This window comes from Vulpes lagopus, chromosome 4, assembly GCF_018345385.1.
Source record: "Vulpes lagopus strain Blue_001 chromosome 4, ASM1834538v1, whole genome shotgun sequence".
Taxonomy (NCBI): Eukaryota; Metazoa; Chordata; class Mammalia; order Carnivora; family Canidae; genus Vulpes; species Vulpes lagopus.
In genome coordinates, this window is record NC_054827.1 from 53,323,434 (window position 1) to 53,339,685 (window position 16,252).

Genomic DNA, 16,252 nt, shown 5'->3' on the forward strand with positions numbered 1-16,252 from the left:
GCAGACTTTGCAGGGGAGGTTAATGTTCTGTGGGCCATTAGAAAGTGTTATTGTGGAAAGAAAGAAGGAGGATAGGCTGAGGATAAAGCTGGGCTGTCCTGCAGCCTTGACAAAAGTCTTAGCTGAGCCACAAGGAGCCTTGAAGCCTTGATGGCCATTAGAAACTCCTGAAGTTGAGGCGAGGGGGCCAGGTCTTGTACCCACTTTCCCTGCAACAGTGTCAGTGTGCATGGGTCGTCCTAAGAAAGGGCATGCCTTTAGGTGGTGGGGAGGGCAGGGAGGTGTCTCTCTGGCCAAGGCAATCCACAAAGAGGGCTGTTAGTCAGCAGCACTCGTAGCAGAAAGAAACTGTCCTTCAGGGCTGAAGGGAGATAGGACACATCACAGGGTACACATAGCTAATACATGTGTTCATCTGATTCAGCTACTGCTTTCCTTCCTTGTTGCTTCTACTTCAGCACAAGACCCTCAGCATCCATTCTCTAGACAAAAATGCAATCCCTTCTCACTGGCCTACTAGCCTCTTCCTTCATCGGCTTTACTCGGTCTTCAACATCATCACTAGCCGGAATGCATCTGGCGTTCTTCACATGGCATGCAAGGCCCTTCATGAACGAATCTCTATCTACAAATACAGCCAAGTTTCCATGTTCCCTTCAGCCCTTTAGACTCTAGCTCAGCTGAACGCTTTATATTTCCCTGAAGAGGCCAAGCCAAGTTTTACGACTATACCTCTAGTTGTCATATATAAAATACATAAAGGTGATCCTTAAGTGCAAGTGTTCTTTCTCATTCTAAATGGGCACTTACTTCTTCACTACCCAGCTTACTCTTGCACAGACTTTAATTCTTAGCTAAGAGATTAGCTTATCTACAAAGGGTTTTGTGGGGTGCCTCTGTGGCTGAGTCAGTTAAACATCTGCCTTTGGCTCAGGCTGTGAACCTGGAGTCCTGGAATCAGAGAGTCTGCTCCTCCCCATACCCTTTCCCTTTCCCTCCTCACCTCTCATGCTCTCTCTTGCTCTTTCAAATAAATAAAGTCTAAAAATAAATAAATAAAATTAATAAAGGCTCTTCTGACTCCCACAGACAGAAGACTCAGTTCTTATTCATTCCAAAGACTATAGTTATTGTATTCTTTTCTGACTCTTCTTGAGACTATATGTTCCTTAGTTTAAGAGTGATGCCCTCCAATTTTACATCCCTGGAACTAAGTATAACATCTGACTTAGTAAAGGAAAGATGGAAGAAAGGAAGGAGGGAGGAAAGGAAAAATATGTCTTTCGAGTACTTCCTCAGGATTTTCTTCCAAGTAACATGTTTTCTGAGTTCTGGTGCATGTTTATTTAAGTCCTCCACAGCCCCCACCTACAAATCCTTTTAAAAGAAATAAAATATGTTTGGTGAAGCATGATTCTATAAGAAGACTAAGAACATTGGAAAATGAGAGACGATGTTTTACTGGATCAAAAGTGTGGAGACACATGTAACAATTATTTTTGATAATTGCTGTGTCCTTCATTGTTGACACTGAGAAATCCTCAGCAGCTGCTCCAAACACTTCCCTAGCTATATTAGAAAGGTAGGTAGGTAGAAATGAGTCATGTAGGTAGGTAGGCAGGTAGGTAGCATGAGTCATTCCTGCCCTGGCAACGAGGGCTGGAGAGCCACTCCTGCCTTCAAGGAACCCTTTGTCCAAGTGGGACCTGAGCCTCTCATACCTCCTCCCAACCCAAGATCCACCCCTTGGGTTCTTCTCTCTTTCTTTAATCACTTCTACCATAGGAATCAGATTATACACCCAGTTACTGCTGAGGACTTTCATCAGCTCATCCATGATCCTTGAATATTCTCACACCTACAACAATTGGGGCCTCTCCCCTTCCTATTTCTTTAAACTTCAACAGAAAAACCCTTCCCAAATGTCTGTCTAGTCATCCTTTTCACAATTTTTTTTTCAGCAGGGGGCAGTAAAATTTCATTATTTTTTTTTCTTCCTGGATGCTACCTATTAAGGTAAGACCAGCTTTCAAAGTAAGAGCAAGGAATGAATGTCATTCAATTTTCTTGATTTGCCTTGTCTTAAGTCTTTAACGAGAGGAGAATATTTCAGGGTAATGTAAGTCAAAATTGTTATATTCTTTTAGAACATATAAGAGAGCAAGAGTGAGCCGCAGCCTCTAGTTGTCATATATAAAATACATAAAGGTGATCTTTAAATAGTGAAGCCAAAATAGTCAAATCCAAACCCCCAGGTCAGCAGTGGCTCAGCAAGAATTTGACCGAATGTCAACCGTGGATCCCACTGAACTAGGGCAAAGGGAGCTGATGGAGGGGGAAGGGATCTCAGGATTTATCTTTGTAACTCGTGACTAAAGCTAAAGACTTTTCTGTTGAGGAGAAGAGAGGAGAGAGGATGGTGCTTGGCTTGGAGGTTATTTACTGTAGCATCACCCAAAATATTTTAGTCAACGTTACCAAAGCATGTATTGGAAAAAATTATAGGTCTGAATTTTCTATTATGTCGTGATACATGGTGCAGTTAAGAGAAAATAAACTTAATATAAAGGAGCCTCAATTCATAAGATTAGTGAAATCCGAACCCTGAGTGGATGAGAAATCAGACTGAGAAAGTGGTGTAATTATACAATTAGAACAATAAATTTCTGAGAACTCAGCAAATGTCAGTTACTGCCCTAAGCCCTTCACAAGTGTTACCTAAATGGGTTCCTTCTTTGTAAACCTCCCAATGTGGTCTCTTGTGCCTATCTGATTGAGCCACCCTGTTCACTGGGACCTCCTTTCTGAGCTCTTCTTTTGCAGTTTTGCAGAGGAATTAATTCTGATTCATCCTTCAGAACATCACATCCAACATCACTTCCATTCCTGACTTTCCCAAGTAGGTCAAACTTCCTATTACAGCCTTTCAAACCTCTGCAGCCATCACTTTCATAGCTTGTAAAACAGCTGCAATTTAATGTTTTGCAAAAATGTTAGAGACTTGAGTTAAGACAAGTAAGCAAAGCATGTAGCCTACTTTGGATGAGAGAAGTAAACAAAAATATTAGTCCTTTGATGGGTAGAGGGATCTAGATGACACTGCTCTATACTAGGATGGCTGTGGGGCCCAGATAGTTTGCAGGGACTGTGTTGTCACACAATGACTACATCAAGAGCCCAGCCCACTTCCCCAGAACTGGGAGATACCTTTCTGACTCAACTGTGCCATGGCTTTCAGACTCTTCTCCTATGTTTCCCTTTTCCTTCTGGAGACAGGTAAGTCATAGACATTGATTTCTCTAAAATTAAAAAGGAATATTTTCCCTTGTTCTGGTTTTGTACCTGGTTCCAGCATCAAGGTCTCTGTTGCTAACTTTTGTCTCCTTTTCTCAGGCCTCATGGATGGTAGTGTCTCCCAGACCCCAAGACACTGTATTTCAGGGACAGGAAAGAAGATTACCCTGGAATGTTCTCAAACTATGGGCTATGAGAACATGTACTGGTATCGACAAGACCCAGGAAAGGCACTACAGCTGCTCCATTATTCATATGGTGTTAATACCACAGAGAAAGGAGAGCTCTCCTCTGGATCAACTGTCTCCAGATTAAGGAAAGAGCTTTTCTCCCTAACCCTAGAGTCTACCAGCCTCTCACAGACATCTCTGTACCTCTGTGCCAGCAGTGAATACACAGTGCTACACAGGCACCTACAGCCTGCATAAAAAGGATAGTCACAAAGGTGAGGAAGCCCCACCCAATGTCATCTGAAACTACAAAAGCCACTGAAAATCTTCCCAGACTCCTCAGCCCTGAGAAGGCAGTGTGATCTGCCCAACCATCTGGGTGGAGAGTTGACCCTGGGTCAGTCTCTACCAAGCTGGGAAATGGCCCAGTCCACAATCAGAAACTGACTTCTCTCCTGCATCTTTGTTGAGTCTAACTAGGGGTTCATCAATTCTGTGGATTGTTTCAAGTAACCAACTTTTAGTTCCATGGATTTTCTCATTGTTTTTCTGTTTTCTATTTGGTTGACTCCAAATTTGATCTTTATGATTCCTTCTTTCTTCTTTTTTTGTTTACTTTCAGCTTCTCTTTACAGTTTCTTAAGGTAGAAATGTAGATTATAACGCAGGCCTTTGTTTTTTTCTCTAAAGTAGTCATTTAAAGCTATAAGTATCCCTGTAGTTCCTACTGCATTCCATGATTTAATATATTTCAGCCTTCATTCAATTAAAAATATAACTATCCTTGAGATTTCTTCAGTAATCTATGTAATCCATGATTCATTTAAGAGTATGTTGTCAAATTTGCAAGTATTTGGGCATTTCCCAAATTTCTTTCTGTTGTTTATTTCTAAATAGTTTGATCAGAACTGTTTTCTCAATACTTCTATATATGCTGAGATAGTTTTATGGCATAATATGTGGTCTATACTAGAAAATATTCTATATATTCTTGAAAGCAATGCATATTTTGTGGTTTTGAGTATTCTAAAACCATCAGTTAGGTCAACTTGGTTGATACTGTTTTTTTTTTTTTTTTAAGTCTCTTTACCCTCATTTGTCCTCTGTATAGTTGGTATGATCAATTTTTGAAGGTGAGGTATTGGAACCACCAACCAAAGTTTTGATATGCTCATTTATTGTCATTTCTGTTGGTTTTTACTTCATGTATTTTGGAACTGTATTGATATATATGTCAGGAGATCCATGCACGGTGCAGCCCAGGCAAATGCTCTCTACACAAAAATGAACTGAATCTAGAGATTTGTGGGATACCACTAGGTTTACCAATTTATGAAAAATAGGAGGCTTGGGAAGAGAGGAGCAAGAGAGAGAGGAAGGACAAATCATAGCCCAAAAATTATCCAATCAATTATGGAAAACATTAATCAATAGAACCTACAAGCTTAATGACTCCCAGGTACAATAAACACAGAGATCCTTATCTAGATAGTATAGTCAAACCTTGGAAAGCCAAAATACACAGAGAAAATGTTTAAATCAACAAGAAAATGAGAAAAATGACTCCTCATGTGCAGGATACTGGCAATATGGCTGACTCCTGACATTTCAGAAGAAATAATGGAGGTCAGAAGATAGTGTGAGTTATAGCAACAAACAAAAGGCACCAAGATTTCTATACCCAACAAAGCTAGCCTTAGAGAATAAAGGTGAAATAAAGACATTCCCTGATAAGCAAAAAATAAGATTTCAGTTAGCAGACTTGCCTTACAGAAAAATATTAAAGTCATCCAGCTGAAAGAATATGACATTGACAGTATCTCAAATCCACAGGAAGAAATAAAAAGCACTTGAAAGAGTAAATATAAAAGAATGATAGATAGATGATAGATAGATAAATAAATAGATAAACATAAAAGCAGAAGTAAATGAGGTAGCAAATTTTGAAACAATAGAACTAAGAAATAAATAAGCTAATTTCTTGGGAAAAATAGAAAATGTCTTGCCAACTAGAAGACAGAAAGAACAAATATACCAAATAAAAAAAGACAAAGGGAAATTATCACAACAGAGTACATTTTTTAAAACAGTATTTTGTACATTTCTTTATAAATGACTCCAAAGCCTAAATGGATCATATTTTAGGAAAATACAGTTTCACAAAACTGACTCTAATGCAGATAGAAAGTCTAAGCAGAACAATAGCTCATGGCTATAAGAGAAAGTCATGTACTGTCACCATCCCAGCAACAAAGCAGCAACGATGAAAATGAAAGATGGGAGGAGAGTTTATGGTGCATTTAGCAGTATGTGCATTCCCAGAATCACATTCCTTGAAATTATCTCCTCTATTGGAAGCAAACTGGTAGCCAAAGGAGCAGAAACAGCTAGAACAAAAATACCTTCGGTTGGATGAAATATTTACTACAAACAGAAATATTTATAGGAAGACAAGATTCTTCAGAATTCTCTCCTAATTCTTATAATAAGAGACCAACCTGGTTACAAGGGTGATTCCGTGTGATAAAAAAGTGTTTGGAATCACTTAAGACTTGCTAAATGCTAAAGGAAACTTGTTCAGAAGTAAGTAATACTAAACAACTAAAGGCAGAACCCAGAAATGGCCAGCAATGGACGGTTAGAAAAGAAATCTACCAAGAACTGAGAAAAAAAAAAAAAAAAAAAAAAAGAACTTGAATCAGCTACCTGACAAAAACATGCTCAAGGTTTTCTTTTTTTCTTTTTTCTTTTTTTTACACTGTTTCAGTGTGTTTTTATTAGTTATCAATATCAGTAATCAGTTTAACAACTTGTTTTTATTACTCATCAATATTATGAGTATTTCCCACATACATAGACTTATACACCATTTCGGTAACTACACAGTGTCCCCTTCTACAGCAGCATCATAATTCAGTTAATAACTCTCTTCGTACTAAACATTTAGATTATTTTATATATTTTGGAAGGTAAACAATACTACACCAGTGGCACTGGCCTCCTTTCCATTCCAGAACCCTGTTCCTTCCTTCTCTTGCCACAGGGCCTTTTCATGTGCTCTTTCTTCTGTCTAGAACACTCTTAGAATCCACTTCCATCTGATTAACGCTCCTCATCTAAATACCCCTCCTTAGGGAAGCCTTCCCTGGCTTTCATACTTGGTCAACTCTCCCCTACACACACCCACTACTACTCCTTTGGCACATTTTCCACATTTCCACAGTGACCTTATGTATATGATTATTTAATTCATGTCCATCTCCCCCTTAGACTGTGCATGCCAAGAGGACAAGCAGGAGGATGGGCGCCGAGCATGGGCAGCAGCCGCAGTCCGGAGGCCTCAGAGACCATGGTTCTGGTGATAAAGTCCAAAAAGCATAGCCGGTGCAAGGAAACCTACTCAATGTATATCTACAAGGTGCTAAAGCAGGTGCACCCTGACATCGGCATCTTTTCCAAGGCCATGAGCATCATGAACTCGTTTGTGAACGATGTGTTTGAACGGCTGGCTGGCGAGGCTGCCCCGCTGGCCCGGTACTCGGGCTGGGCCACACTGACATCCTGAGAGGTCCAGACGGCGGTGCGTCGGTTGCTGCCTGGGGAGCTGGCCAAGCATGCCATATCTGAGGGCACCAAGGCCGTCACCACATACACCAGCTCCAAGTGACCCAGGGCCTTCCATCAATAAAGAGTGAGCTGCTCCCAAAATAAACAAACAACAACAACAACAAAAAACCTATCTTGTTCATCTCAGCCTTCCTCATTCCTGAAATCACAGGCATTCAAAAATATTTGTGGCATAAATGAGTAAATGTATATGTCTGAAATATCTCTTAAGTCTCTATTTTTTTCTTTTCATTTTTTTTTTTTTGGTTAATAGAATTTTGTTTTGTTTTGTTTTGCATTTTCTTTTTGTTCTTTTTTATTTATTTTTATTTTTTTATTGGAGTTCAATTTGCCAACATATAGCATAACACCCAGTGCTCATCCCATCAAGTGCCCCCCTCAGTGCCCGTCACCCAGTTACCCCCACCCCCTGCCCACCTCCCCTTCCACCACCCCTTGTTCGTTTCCCAGAGTCAGGAGTCTCTCATGTTCTTTCTCCCTCTCTGATATTTCCCACTCATTTTCTCTCCCTTCCCCTTTATTCCCTTTCACTATTTTTTATATTCCCCAAATGAATGAGACCATATAATGTTTGTCCTTCTCTGATTGGCTTATTATGCTGAGTGAAGTGCTCAAGGTTTTCAACCAGAAAAGACAGAGCTAGCCTAGGACCCCTGAGAGTAAAGGATATTTTGCATTTCAGGCAGATAGGGGATGGTATACCACATGTGGTTTTAGATTCAGAAGTCAGGGTAAATTGAAAAATAACTCCTGCAGGAATGAGGCTTTCGTCAAACCCTTAAAAGAGAAAGGAAGAGAAATAGAGAATCTTTGAGAAATTCATTACTAATTGTTGAAAATACTACCAGTTTTGGGATTAGACTTATCTGGTCACTTTCTAGTTTTGCCACATTACCGAATCTCTCTAAAGATAGTTTCCTAGTCTGTAAAATGCAATCAGTAATATCTGGCTCCCAGAGGTTTTATTTGGTCCAGAAAATGTATGTGGATTGCCTAACAAGATCCCCAGCATAGAAATTTGACTCAAAAAAAAAATTTTTTTTTGACTCAATAGTCAATAATGACGTTAGTAGCAGTACTATTAGTTAACTATTTTGAGAGCTAAATCTTAATCAGTGGTTACTATATAGGAGGCATTGTTATACCACTTAACACTTTAACTCACTCGCTCTTCACAACTCTGTCAGATACACACTTTTATTGGCACAAATCAGTGATAGTACAATCAAGGCATGAGACAGTCCACTCACTTGCCTAAGATGATAGTTAAAAGAGACAGAACCGGTGTTCAGATCCAAAAAGTTTCCCTCTAGAAGTTTCCAGATTAATTGGTAACCTGTGGCAATAGTGGTTATTAAGGAATGTTGTAGATGAAAAACTAAGCCTGATTCAGAAAGAATGCAAAGGAATAGCATGTATAGACCCAAAAGAACAATTGTTTCTGAATTGCCCAGGAAAGTTGAGCTTAGCTGAGTAATGCTCTGTGAGGGGGAAGAAAGACTCCATCTCTGCGGGACTCAGGACTATGGGTGTGGGCAGACACAGTGACATCAGAGGCAAACCACCCACAGGCTGACGAGAGCTAGAAGAAGACGTGCTCCTCCTACCCTGCCCTGAGGATCAGGCTCCTCTGGGCACTAAGCTTTTTGTTTCCTGGCAGCAGATAAGATCATGGCACATTAGGAACAATCATAAACTGGGATTTCTAGGCTCTAGCACCAGGCTTTTTTTTTTCATGGCCAAAATTTTGGCCTTCCTTGGAGGGTGTGGTCTCTGGCCAGGAAGCAAACGAAGAGCGTTGGCCTCAGAGACTAAATTCATCACAGCGCTGGACAGCATTCTTCATCTGACGCTGCCATGAGCAACAGGTTGCTCTGCTGTGTTGTCATTTGTCTTGTCAAAGTAGGTGAGTCCCCGGCACCTGCCACTGCTTATAACTTGTGTATCCTTCTCCCACTAGTCACTTGGATATTAGAGTGATCCAGAATCTAGATATAAAACAGAATGCAGTGGGGGTGGAAAGTCTTTAGGACTTTGTTCATAACAGAATGTCCCGGTATGACCAAGTCCCAACGTTGGGGTGACAGCTGATCCACTGCTCACTTGTTGCTGGCAACATTGAAGATGATCCCCTGATGCACACAGTGTCTCCTGGAAGAAGAAGGAGGGTTTCTTCAGGCTCTAGAGAAATCTTCATGCTTCTTTGCTAGCAGCTTATCTACAGAAATCTACAGCCACACCCTCAGGGGGCCTAGAATTTGAGGGGGAAAAATCTTCCTAGAAAGAATGTTAAATAGCAAAAAGCCACATCTACAACATTTGAACTTCAGTTCATCTGTGGCGACTCACAACTCACAATCTCCCAAGAATGCTCCCTCCCCCCAACCAAGCAAGTGGTGTTGAGAGCAGTTACTAGACCACTCATAGGGATCAGTAGCTACAAGGGGGTGCATACTGTATGTCTGCACCCAGTTCTGCCTGGAGGAAGCTCCAGTTAAGAGATCGTACACCAGATCCGAATCACCTCAGAGCGAGTTCTAGGCACCCACCAGATGTCCTGTGTGTATACACTTAGTTGCCCCATTCCCTCCACCATACCGCTCACTCCCTTACGAGGCAGCCCACAGAGAGAGAAAGGGCACAGGCATTATAGGAAAACCAAGCCGAGATTAATGAGCAGAAACTCATGGAAATGAATAACATAAGGCTGGCTGAAGATTAGAGGGCTTTTATGGTAAAATCTCAAGTTGGGTCGAAGGATGAAATGGGAAAGAGTTTCCAGAGAAGTGTTTGGAGGGAAGCCTCAAGGGTCCATGCAACAATCCTCAACGTACCATAAGAGTCTAGCAAAAATTCAAAAGACACAAACCCACCACATTACTAAGGATATATCATATAAAGGAGATTAGAGTTCATAGGGGTAAAAAGTGCTCATTCCTTAAAAGAACATCATAAACAATCATGTGACCGAGACAAATGAAACCAGCCACATTCTGTTCAGTCTAAGAGACTTTTGATTCTTTTCTGAAGCAGTGAGGAAGGAGGGTGTGGTCTCTGGCCAGGAAGCAAACGAAGAGCGTTGGCCTCAGAGACTAAATTCATCACAGCGCTGGACAGCATTCTTCATCTGACGCTGCCATGAGCAACAGGTTGCTCTGCTGTGTTGTCATTTGTCTTGTCAAAGTAGGTGAGTCCCCGGCACCTGCCACTAGGCTTCCAGGGCTCCAACTAGAGGAGTTTCTTCAGGATGGTAGCATCAGACCCCTCTCCCAGGGCTCTGTCTTTATTTGACCACTTTTTTTTTTTTTTTTAATGCCACAGATCTCAAGGATGCTCTGGTCAATCAGTTCCCAAGACATAGGATCTTGGGGACAGGAGAGAAATTAACCCTACAGTGTTTGCAAGATATGAATCATGTTTCAATGTTCTGGTATCGCCAAGACCCAGGATTTGGGCTACAGCTGATCTACTACTCAACTGGTACCAACAACTTTGAAAAAGGAGATGCCCCTGAGGGGTATGATGTCTCTCGAAATGAGCTGAAATCTTTTCCCCTGACCCTGGTCTCTGCCAGCACCAACCAGACATCTGTGTACCTCTGTGCCAGCAGTTAGCCACAGCGCTGCACAGCCACATCCTCTCTGCACAAGAAAGGAGCCAACCAAGGAGTGAAGGAACACTGCCCTCAAGATTCCTTTTTTTTTTTTTTTTGCCCTCAAGATTCCTGACCCAAATTAGGAGTTTTCTCACAAAAACTGAACCGAAGCCCTGTCTTGACTATAATATTCCTTACTTCTTTTTTCCCCTCCAAGACATCTTTCCTGTTGTAATCCAAGTCTTTACCCCTGGCTGATGATATTGTGCTAGACTAGAGAGCATTAACCTAAAGTGTCCTATTTCCTATGGTAAACTTCAATTTTCAGATACAGATGCAGGGAAAATTTTGATAAAACTGAATTCTGATCAAGTAAAGAACAAAATCCTCAGATTAACAAAGATCCTTCAAAGATTCTACGATGGTGTCTCTCGATGACTGATGGAGTCATACAGGAAATTCAGTAGGACCGAGGGGCTTCCTCAGATGTGGAATCCCGAGCGTGAGTAACAGAGGGTCAAGACAAGTTTTCAGACAACCCATGGGCTCAGAATTACGGAGAAGGAGGGAAAAGTTAATGGAGGGGAGGTGGGTTGATAATAAGACAAAAGAAATGTGTTTTTTCACAGGGATTATTAGGGAGCAGAACCTCACCTGGGTAGATGCAAGTGTAATTTTTAAAATCAAAACCTATGGTGCTGAGTAGACAGAGATGCAACAGGGTCACTGTGCAGGTCCCCAAAGGAAAATGTTGGGTGATAACCAGCTGTATTTATGTTCTGTTGCTGCATAACAAATGGTGCAAATTAGGCAGGTTACAACAACACTGATTTATCATCCCACAGTGCTGCATGTCGGAAGACCAGGGTGGTGGGTCTCTAAGGTCTGCTGAGACCATGGTGTCATCAGGCTGCAATTTCTTCTGGAGCCCGCTCCTCTCCCCATTCATTCTTATTATCAGCCGAATTCAGTTGCTTGTGGTGGTAGGAGTGAGTATGACGATCACCTGTTTCCTTGCCTGTGGTCACTAGGGGTTGCCCACAGTTCCTTGCAGTCTCCCTTGTTCTCTCCACCTTCAGAGACAGAAATGCACATCAAATCCTGCTGATGGTCTGAAAGCTTTGTGACCTCCCCTTCTGCTACCAGCTGGAGAAAATTGTGCCTTGAACATTCATGTGATTAGGTTCGGATAGGTTCATGTGGATAATATCCCTTTTGCCAAACAATGTAACTCAATCACAGGAGCGAGGTTTTATTATATTTACTGGTACCTCCTACACTCAAAGGGGGAGGGGATTACCCACAGGCAAGGGGCACTGCAGGTTGTTCTTAGAATCTTGTCTACCACACCAAAGGAGAACAAATGCCAAGATTATCGGGACAAGAAATGCAGAGAATTAGATGCAATCAAATACATTGAATTAGAAATCAAAACTACTTGAGAGAGATTTCTGAGTCCTGGACACAATAGATCAAGTTTTCCTCCCACTGTTTTATCAAGGACACAGTATAAAAGTAGAGTGGCCTGGAGTTTGGTAAAGGGAGCAAAGGGAAATTATACAAAGGAAAGATAAAGAGGAAAGATCTAGCTCCTACTGCAAGGACACCAAAGCCTCAGGGTAAGAAACCAAATTGTTTTACTCCATGGGTTGAGAAAAAGGATGAGAAATGAGACCAGAACAGCTGCCAGGGAAAGGGATGGAATGAAGGTTGAGAGAATTTTTTAGAAGAGAATAAAATTGTTTGGCAAAGGGAATGCAATCTACAACGAGCTTTGTTCCTGTGAACTTTGAGGTAACATAGAGGTAACTTTTCAGTTGATTGATTATTTGGGGAGCACAATCCTTTGAAATTCCAATGAGTCAGAAGACTAGCAACCTCAAGGCAAGACCTTAGGGAAAACAACAAATATCAGGATCCAATTAACAAGACAATATCTAGTGTGATTTTAGTTTTTTTTATCAGCCAATTTGTGAAAGTTTCCTGGAAAAATTGGGGATCATCTGAATACTCATCAGTGTCTTGGGTGGCAAGCTGTCTTTCTCATGAATTGACCTACCCCTTCCATGATTAGACAATAGAACTCTCTTTGGGGTAGCCTAAGTATTAATGAGTTAAGCAGGACTGAATTGCCACGTGCTGCCATAATTGGAGAGACTGATAACTAGAAGAGGAAAGAAAAGTTAATTTCTTAGAGGGAAAAGGTACTTTCTGAGATGGCATCAGTCTCCTGTCTTTCTCTACAAGCTGGCTGCTGTCTGCCGTCCCAAGATTGGGGTTGGGAGCACAAGAACCTTACTTCATAATAAATGAATCCTAGATCCACCCTCTTCACCCTGATTCCTAATTTGAACTTAAGTCCATTTAGGAGACCAACTGAACACCTCCCCCTGGAGTTTGGATATATGTCATCTTGGCCCTGCAAGCTATTCTCTGGTTTCCTGGTTTGGTGAATTGAAGTATGAGTCATTTACTTGCATGAGATTGAAGCTGTGCTACATTTCTCTTCCTCCTTTACCCCGGACACCCACTCTTTCTCCAAGAGCTTTGATTTCTAACTCCCACATAACTTTTCTTTTCATCCATTCTCTCAGTGCAACACTGTCACATTTATGCTCTTATCAGCTCCACAGGTAAGTTCAGTAGCCTCTTCATCCATGTCTCAGGCTCCAGCCTCACCCAACTAATGAAGCATCAGCATCCCAGTACCAAGTGCAACCTTCCTGATTGCAAAACTCTGGCCATGTCACTCCCTTCCCCTTTGTCTTTCCGTGGCCCTCTGTCGTCTAACAGATATGAAATCTAAACTGATTATCATGCAAAGAAACATATGATGATTCCTTTAGTATTTGGAAAGGAAAGAAATTAAATCCCTTGCCAAAAAGACATCTTTGTATTAGAATGTCAAGTTCTCATGAGAGTCTGGGATAAAGAGCTCTTTATTTTCCTTCTTGAGTTACAGATCCCTTTCCCCATTAAGTCCATCACAGTCGGGCACTGGGGAGGACGGACCCGTGAGCTGGACGTAGCTGGAATGGGCCAGTGCTTCAGACTCTTCAGGCCTTCTCAGAGAAGGAGGAAACCAAATGACCTGACCAGATCTAGCCTCCGACACACAAAGTAATTGCCCCTCTGTCTCCAAATGCTTACCAGCATTTAAAGCATGTGTATACTCTGCTCCCAAGCTTGATACAGGCCAGCAGGGCCCTGCGGATGGTGGTGAGTTTGGGAAGAGACATAAGTAAACTATCCAGGACAGAGGTGTCTGGTGGTGGACAAACTTCCTGCATATATAGGGTAAAATGACAACTCTACTAGAAAATCCCACCACGCCTTCTAGCACTCACGTTCTCGCATGCTCTACTCTAGCAACGTTGAACTCTAGCACATAATATTTCCCTTGAATGGCCCATCTGACAAAATCATTTTGTTCTTCAAAATATTACTTGAAATAGCACTATCTAAAATGTGCTCTGTTTTCCCAAGATCGTGGGCTCCTTCCTCTGTACTCCCACTACACCTTCCACAATTCTTCCTTTCTGCAGATGCCAAATTAAAGTGATTACAAAATCTTTATGGTAAGAAGATATGTGTTTCCAGCATTCCTTTCCCAGAATCTTCCTTCGTGCGTGGCACACAAAGTTCAATGATCAATATGAAAAATCATCAGCGTCTTGGAGACAGGCATGTCATCTTCTTGTTCGTGTATTTCCATAGTCTAAAACCGTACCTGCCACATAATTAATATTCATTATATGTCCATTAAAGGAAACAATAGAATGGCTCAGCAATGTCTAAGAGGACTGGGCCCTGGGCTTGCCTCCTCTCCTCCCCCTAAAAATTATATTTCTTACATTTCAACAGTTCCCAGTCTTACCTTCCTTTTCTAGCTAAGGGTTCCTAATAAGCCAAGTAATGCCCCACCCCAAATATTCATTTGCTAATCCTCAGAATCTGTGAATATATTGCCTTACAACATGGTAAAAGAGAATCAAGTTTGTAGATACAGTTAAGTTTGCTAATCAGTTGACGTTGAGACAGACGGGGAGATTGTTCTGGATTATCCGGGTGGGCCCAATTAAACACATGGGTCCTTACAGAGTGATGTGGGAAGAATGCCACCTGCTGTGGCTCTCTTCAAAGATGGAAGAAGGGGCCCCAGACAGACCGGAGGTGGCCTCCAGGACTTGGAAAAGGCAAAGAAACAGATTCTCCCCAGAGCCTCCAGAAGAGCACATGGCCCTGCCACACCTTGATTTCAACCCAATGAGACTCCTGTCAAACCTCTAACCTACAGCAAGATAATAAATTTATGTTCTTTTAAGCCACTAGGTTTGTAATCCTGTGTTACAGCAGCAGTAGAAAACTAACATGGGGCCCTACTTCTGAGCCCCTGAAAGAAGGCTGCTGCTGAAGAAAGCCACTCTGGGAGAAGCTGAAGAAGAAAAGGGATATTAAGGACAGGAGTTTGAATCAGATGATGCCGTTTTTAAAGGCGGATGCTACCAGTTTCTGCTCTTGGCATGCTCCATTTCTGCAAATGCCTCCTCTGCACAGGCTTTGGATCAGAATGTTCCAGCAGGTGTTACTGCCAGCCTCTGAGGGCCTATTCTCTTGGGAAGAATTTTGCCTTTGGTGGGACCATCCGTGGCTGGCTCAGTGCACCCTGTGGCCTCTGCTAAGCGGCGCAGAACCAGTGAGGTGCGGTGGCTGAGGCCGGCAGGGAGGATGTCACTTTCCAAATGGCAGGAAAGTAGAATTTGTTGTCTTTGTGCATATCCACAGAAGCCCATACATTTTGCAGCTTCCATCCCCCTGCAAGATGACCACACAAACGCACTCAAGCATGCAGAAGGAAAAAGAGGGAGGGAGAGAGAGAGAAAGAAGAATGGTCTCCCCTTGACCCTTGAACAGTCCAGCAGGAACCTGATACCTGAGTCCCTCTGCACCAACGGTTTATCAGTGCAGCCACATCCTCTGCACATAGATGGCGAACCCAAGAGGCACACAGCCTCTGCCTGCATGGCCTGACCCCCACCCACAAGACGGCCCGGATGCTCATCACCACCCAGTTATTAGCCTTTCCTTCGCTTTTCCCCATCTGAATCACTTTTTTTTAAAGATTTTATTTATTTATTTATTCATAGAGACACAGAGAGAGAGAGAGAGGCAGAGACACAGGTAGAGGAAGAAGCAGGCTCCACGCAGGGAGCCTGACGTGGGACTCGATCCCAGGTCTCCAGGATCACAAACCCAGCGATGGTGGCGCTAAACTGCTGGGCCACCGGGGCTGCTCCTGAATCGCTTTCTTACCACATCTCGCTATGAATTTATAGTCTCGGTGATTGCACGCTAGAACAAGTTAACACATACTCAATGGCTTGAAATAGCACAAATTTATTATCTTACAGTTCTGGAGATCAGAAGTCCAATACCGGTCTCATTCAGGTAAAATCAATGTTTTGTCAGGGCTCTATGTTTCTTTCTGAAAGCTCTAGAAAAGAATCAAATGCCCTTGCCTTATGACCTGCTACCTCTACCTTCACAACCAGCGATGTTCCATTTC

At 42.2% G+C, this 16,252-nt stretch overlaps 2 gene segments (V, D, J or C); both read left to right on the plus strand.

The window, feature by feature from the left end:
• The first annotated feature begins 3,198 nt into the window (after positions 1–3,198).
• Positions 3,199–7,029, plus strand: LOC121488755. The segment is given in 3 exon segments: positions 3,199–3,276; positions 3,394–3,703; positions 6,735–7,029. Coding segments are annotated over 3 exon segments (654 nt in total).
• Positions 7,030–10,145: 3,116 nt separating this feature from the next.
• On the plus strand, positions 10,146–10,705 carry LOC121489712. The segment is given in 2 exon segments: positions 10,146–10,278; positions 10,413–10,705. Coding segments are annotated over 2 exon segments (342 nt in total).
• The last annotated feature ends 5,547 nt before the right edge of the window (positions 10,706–16,252 follow it).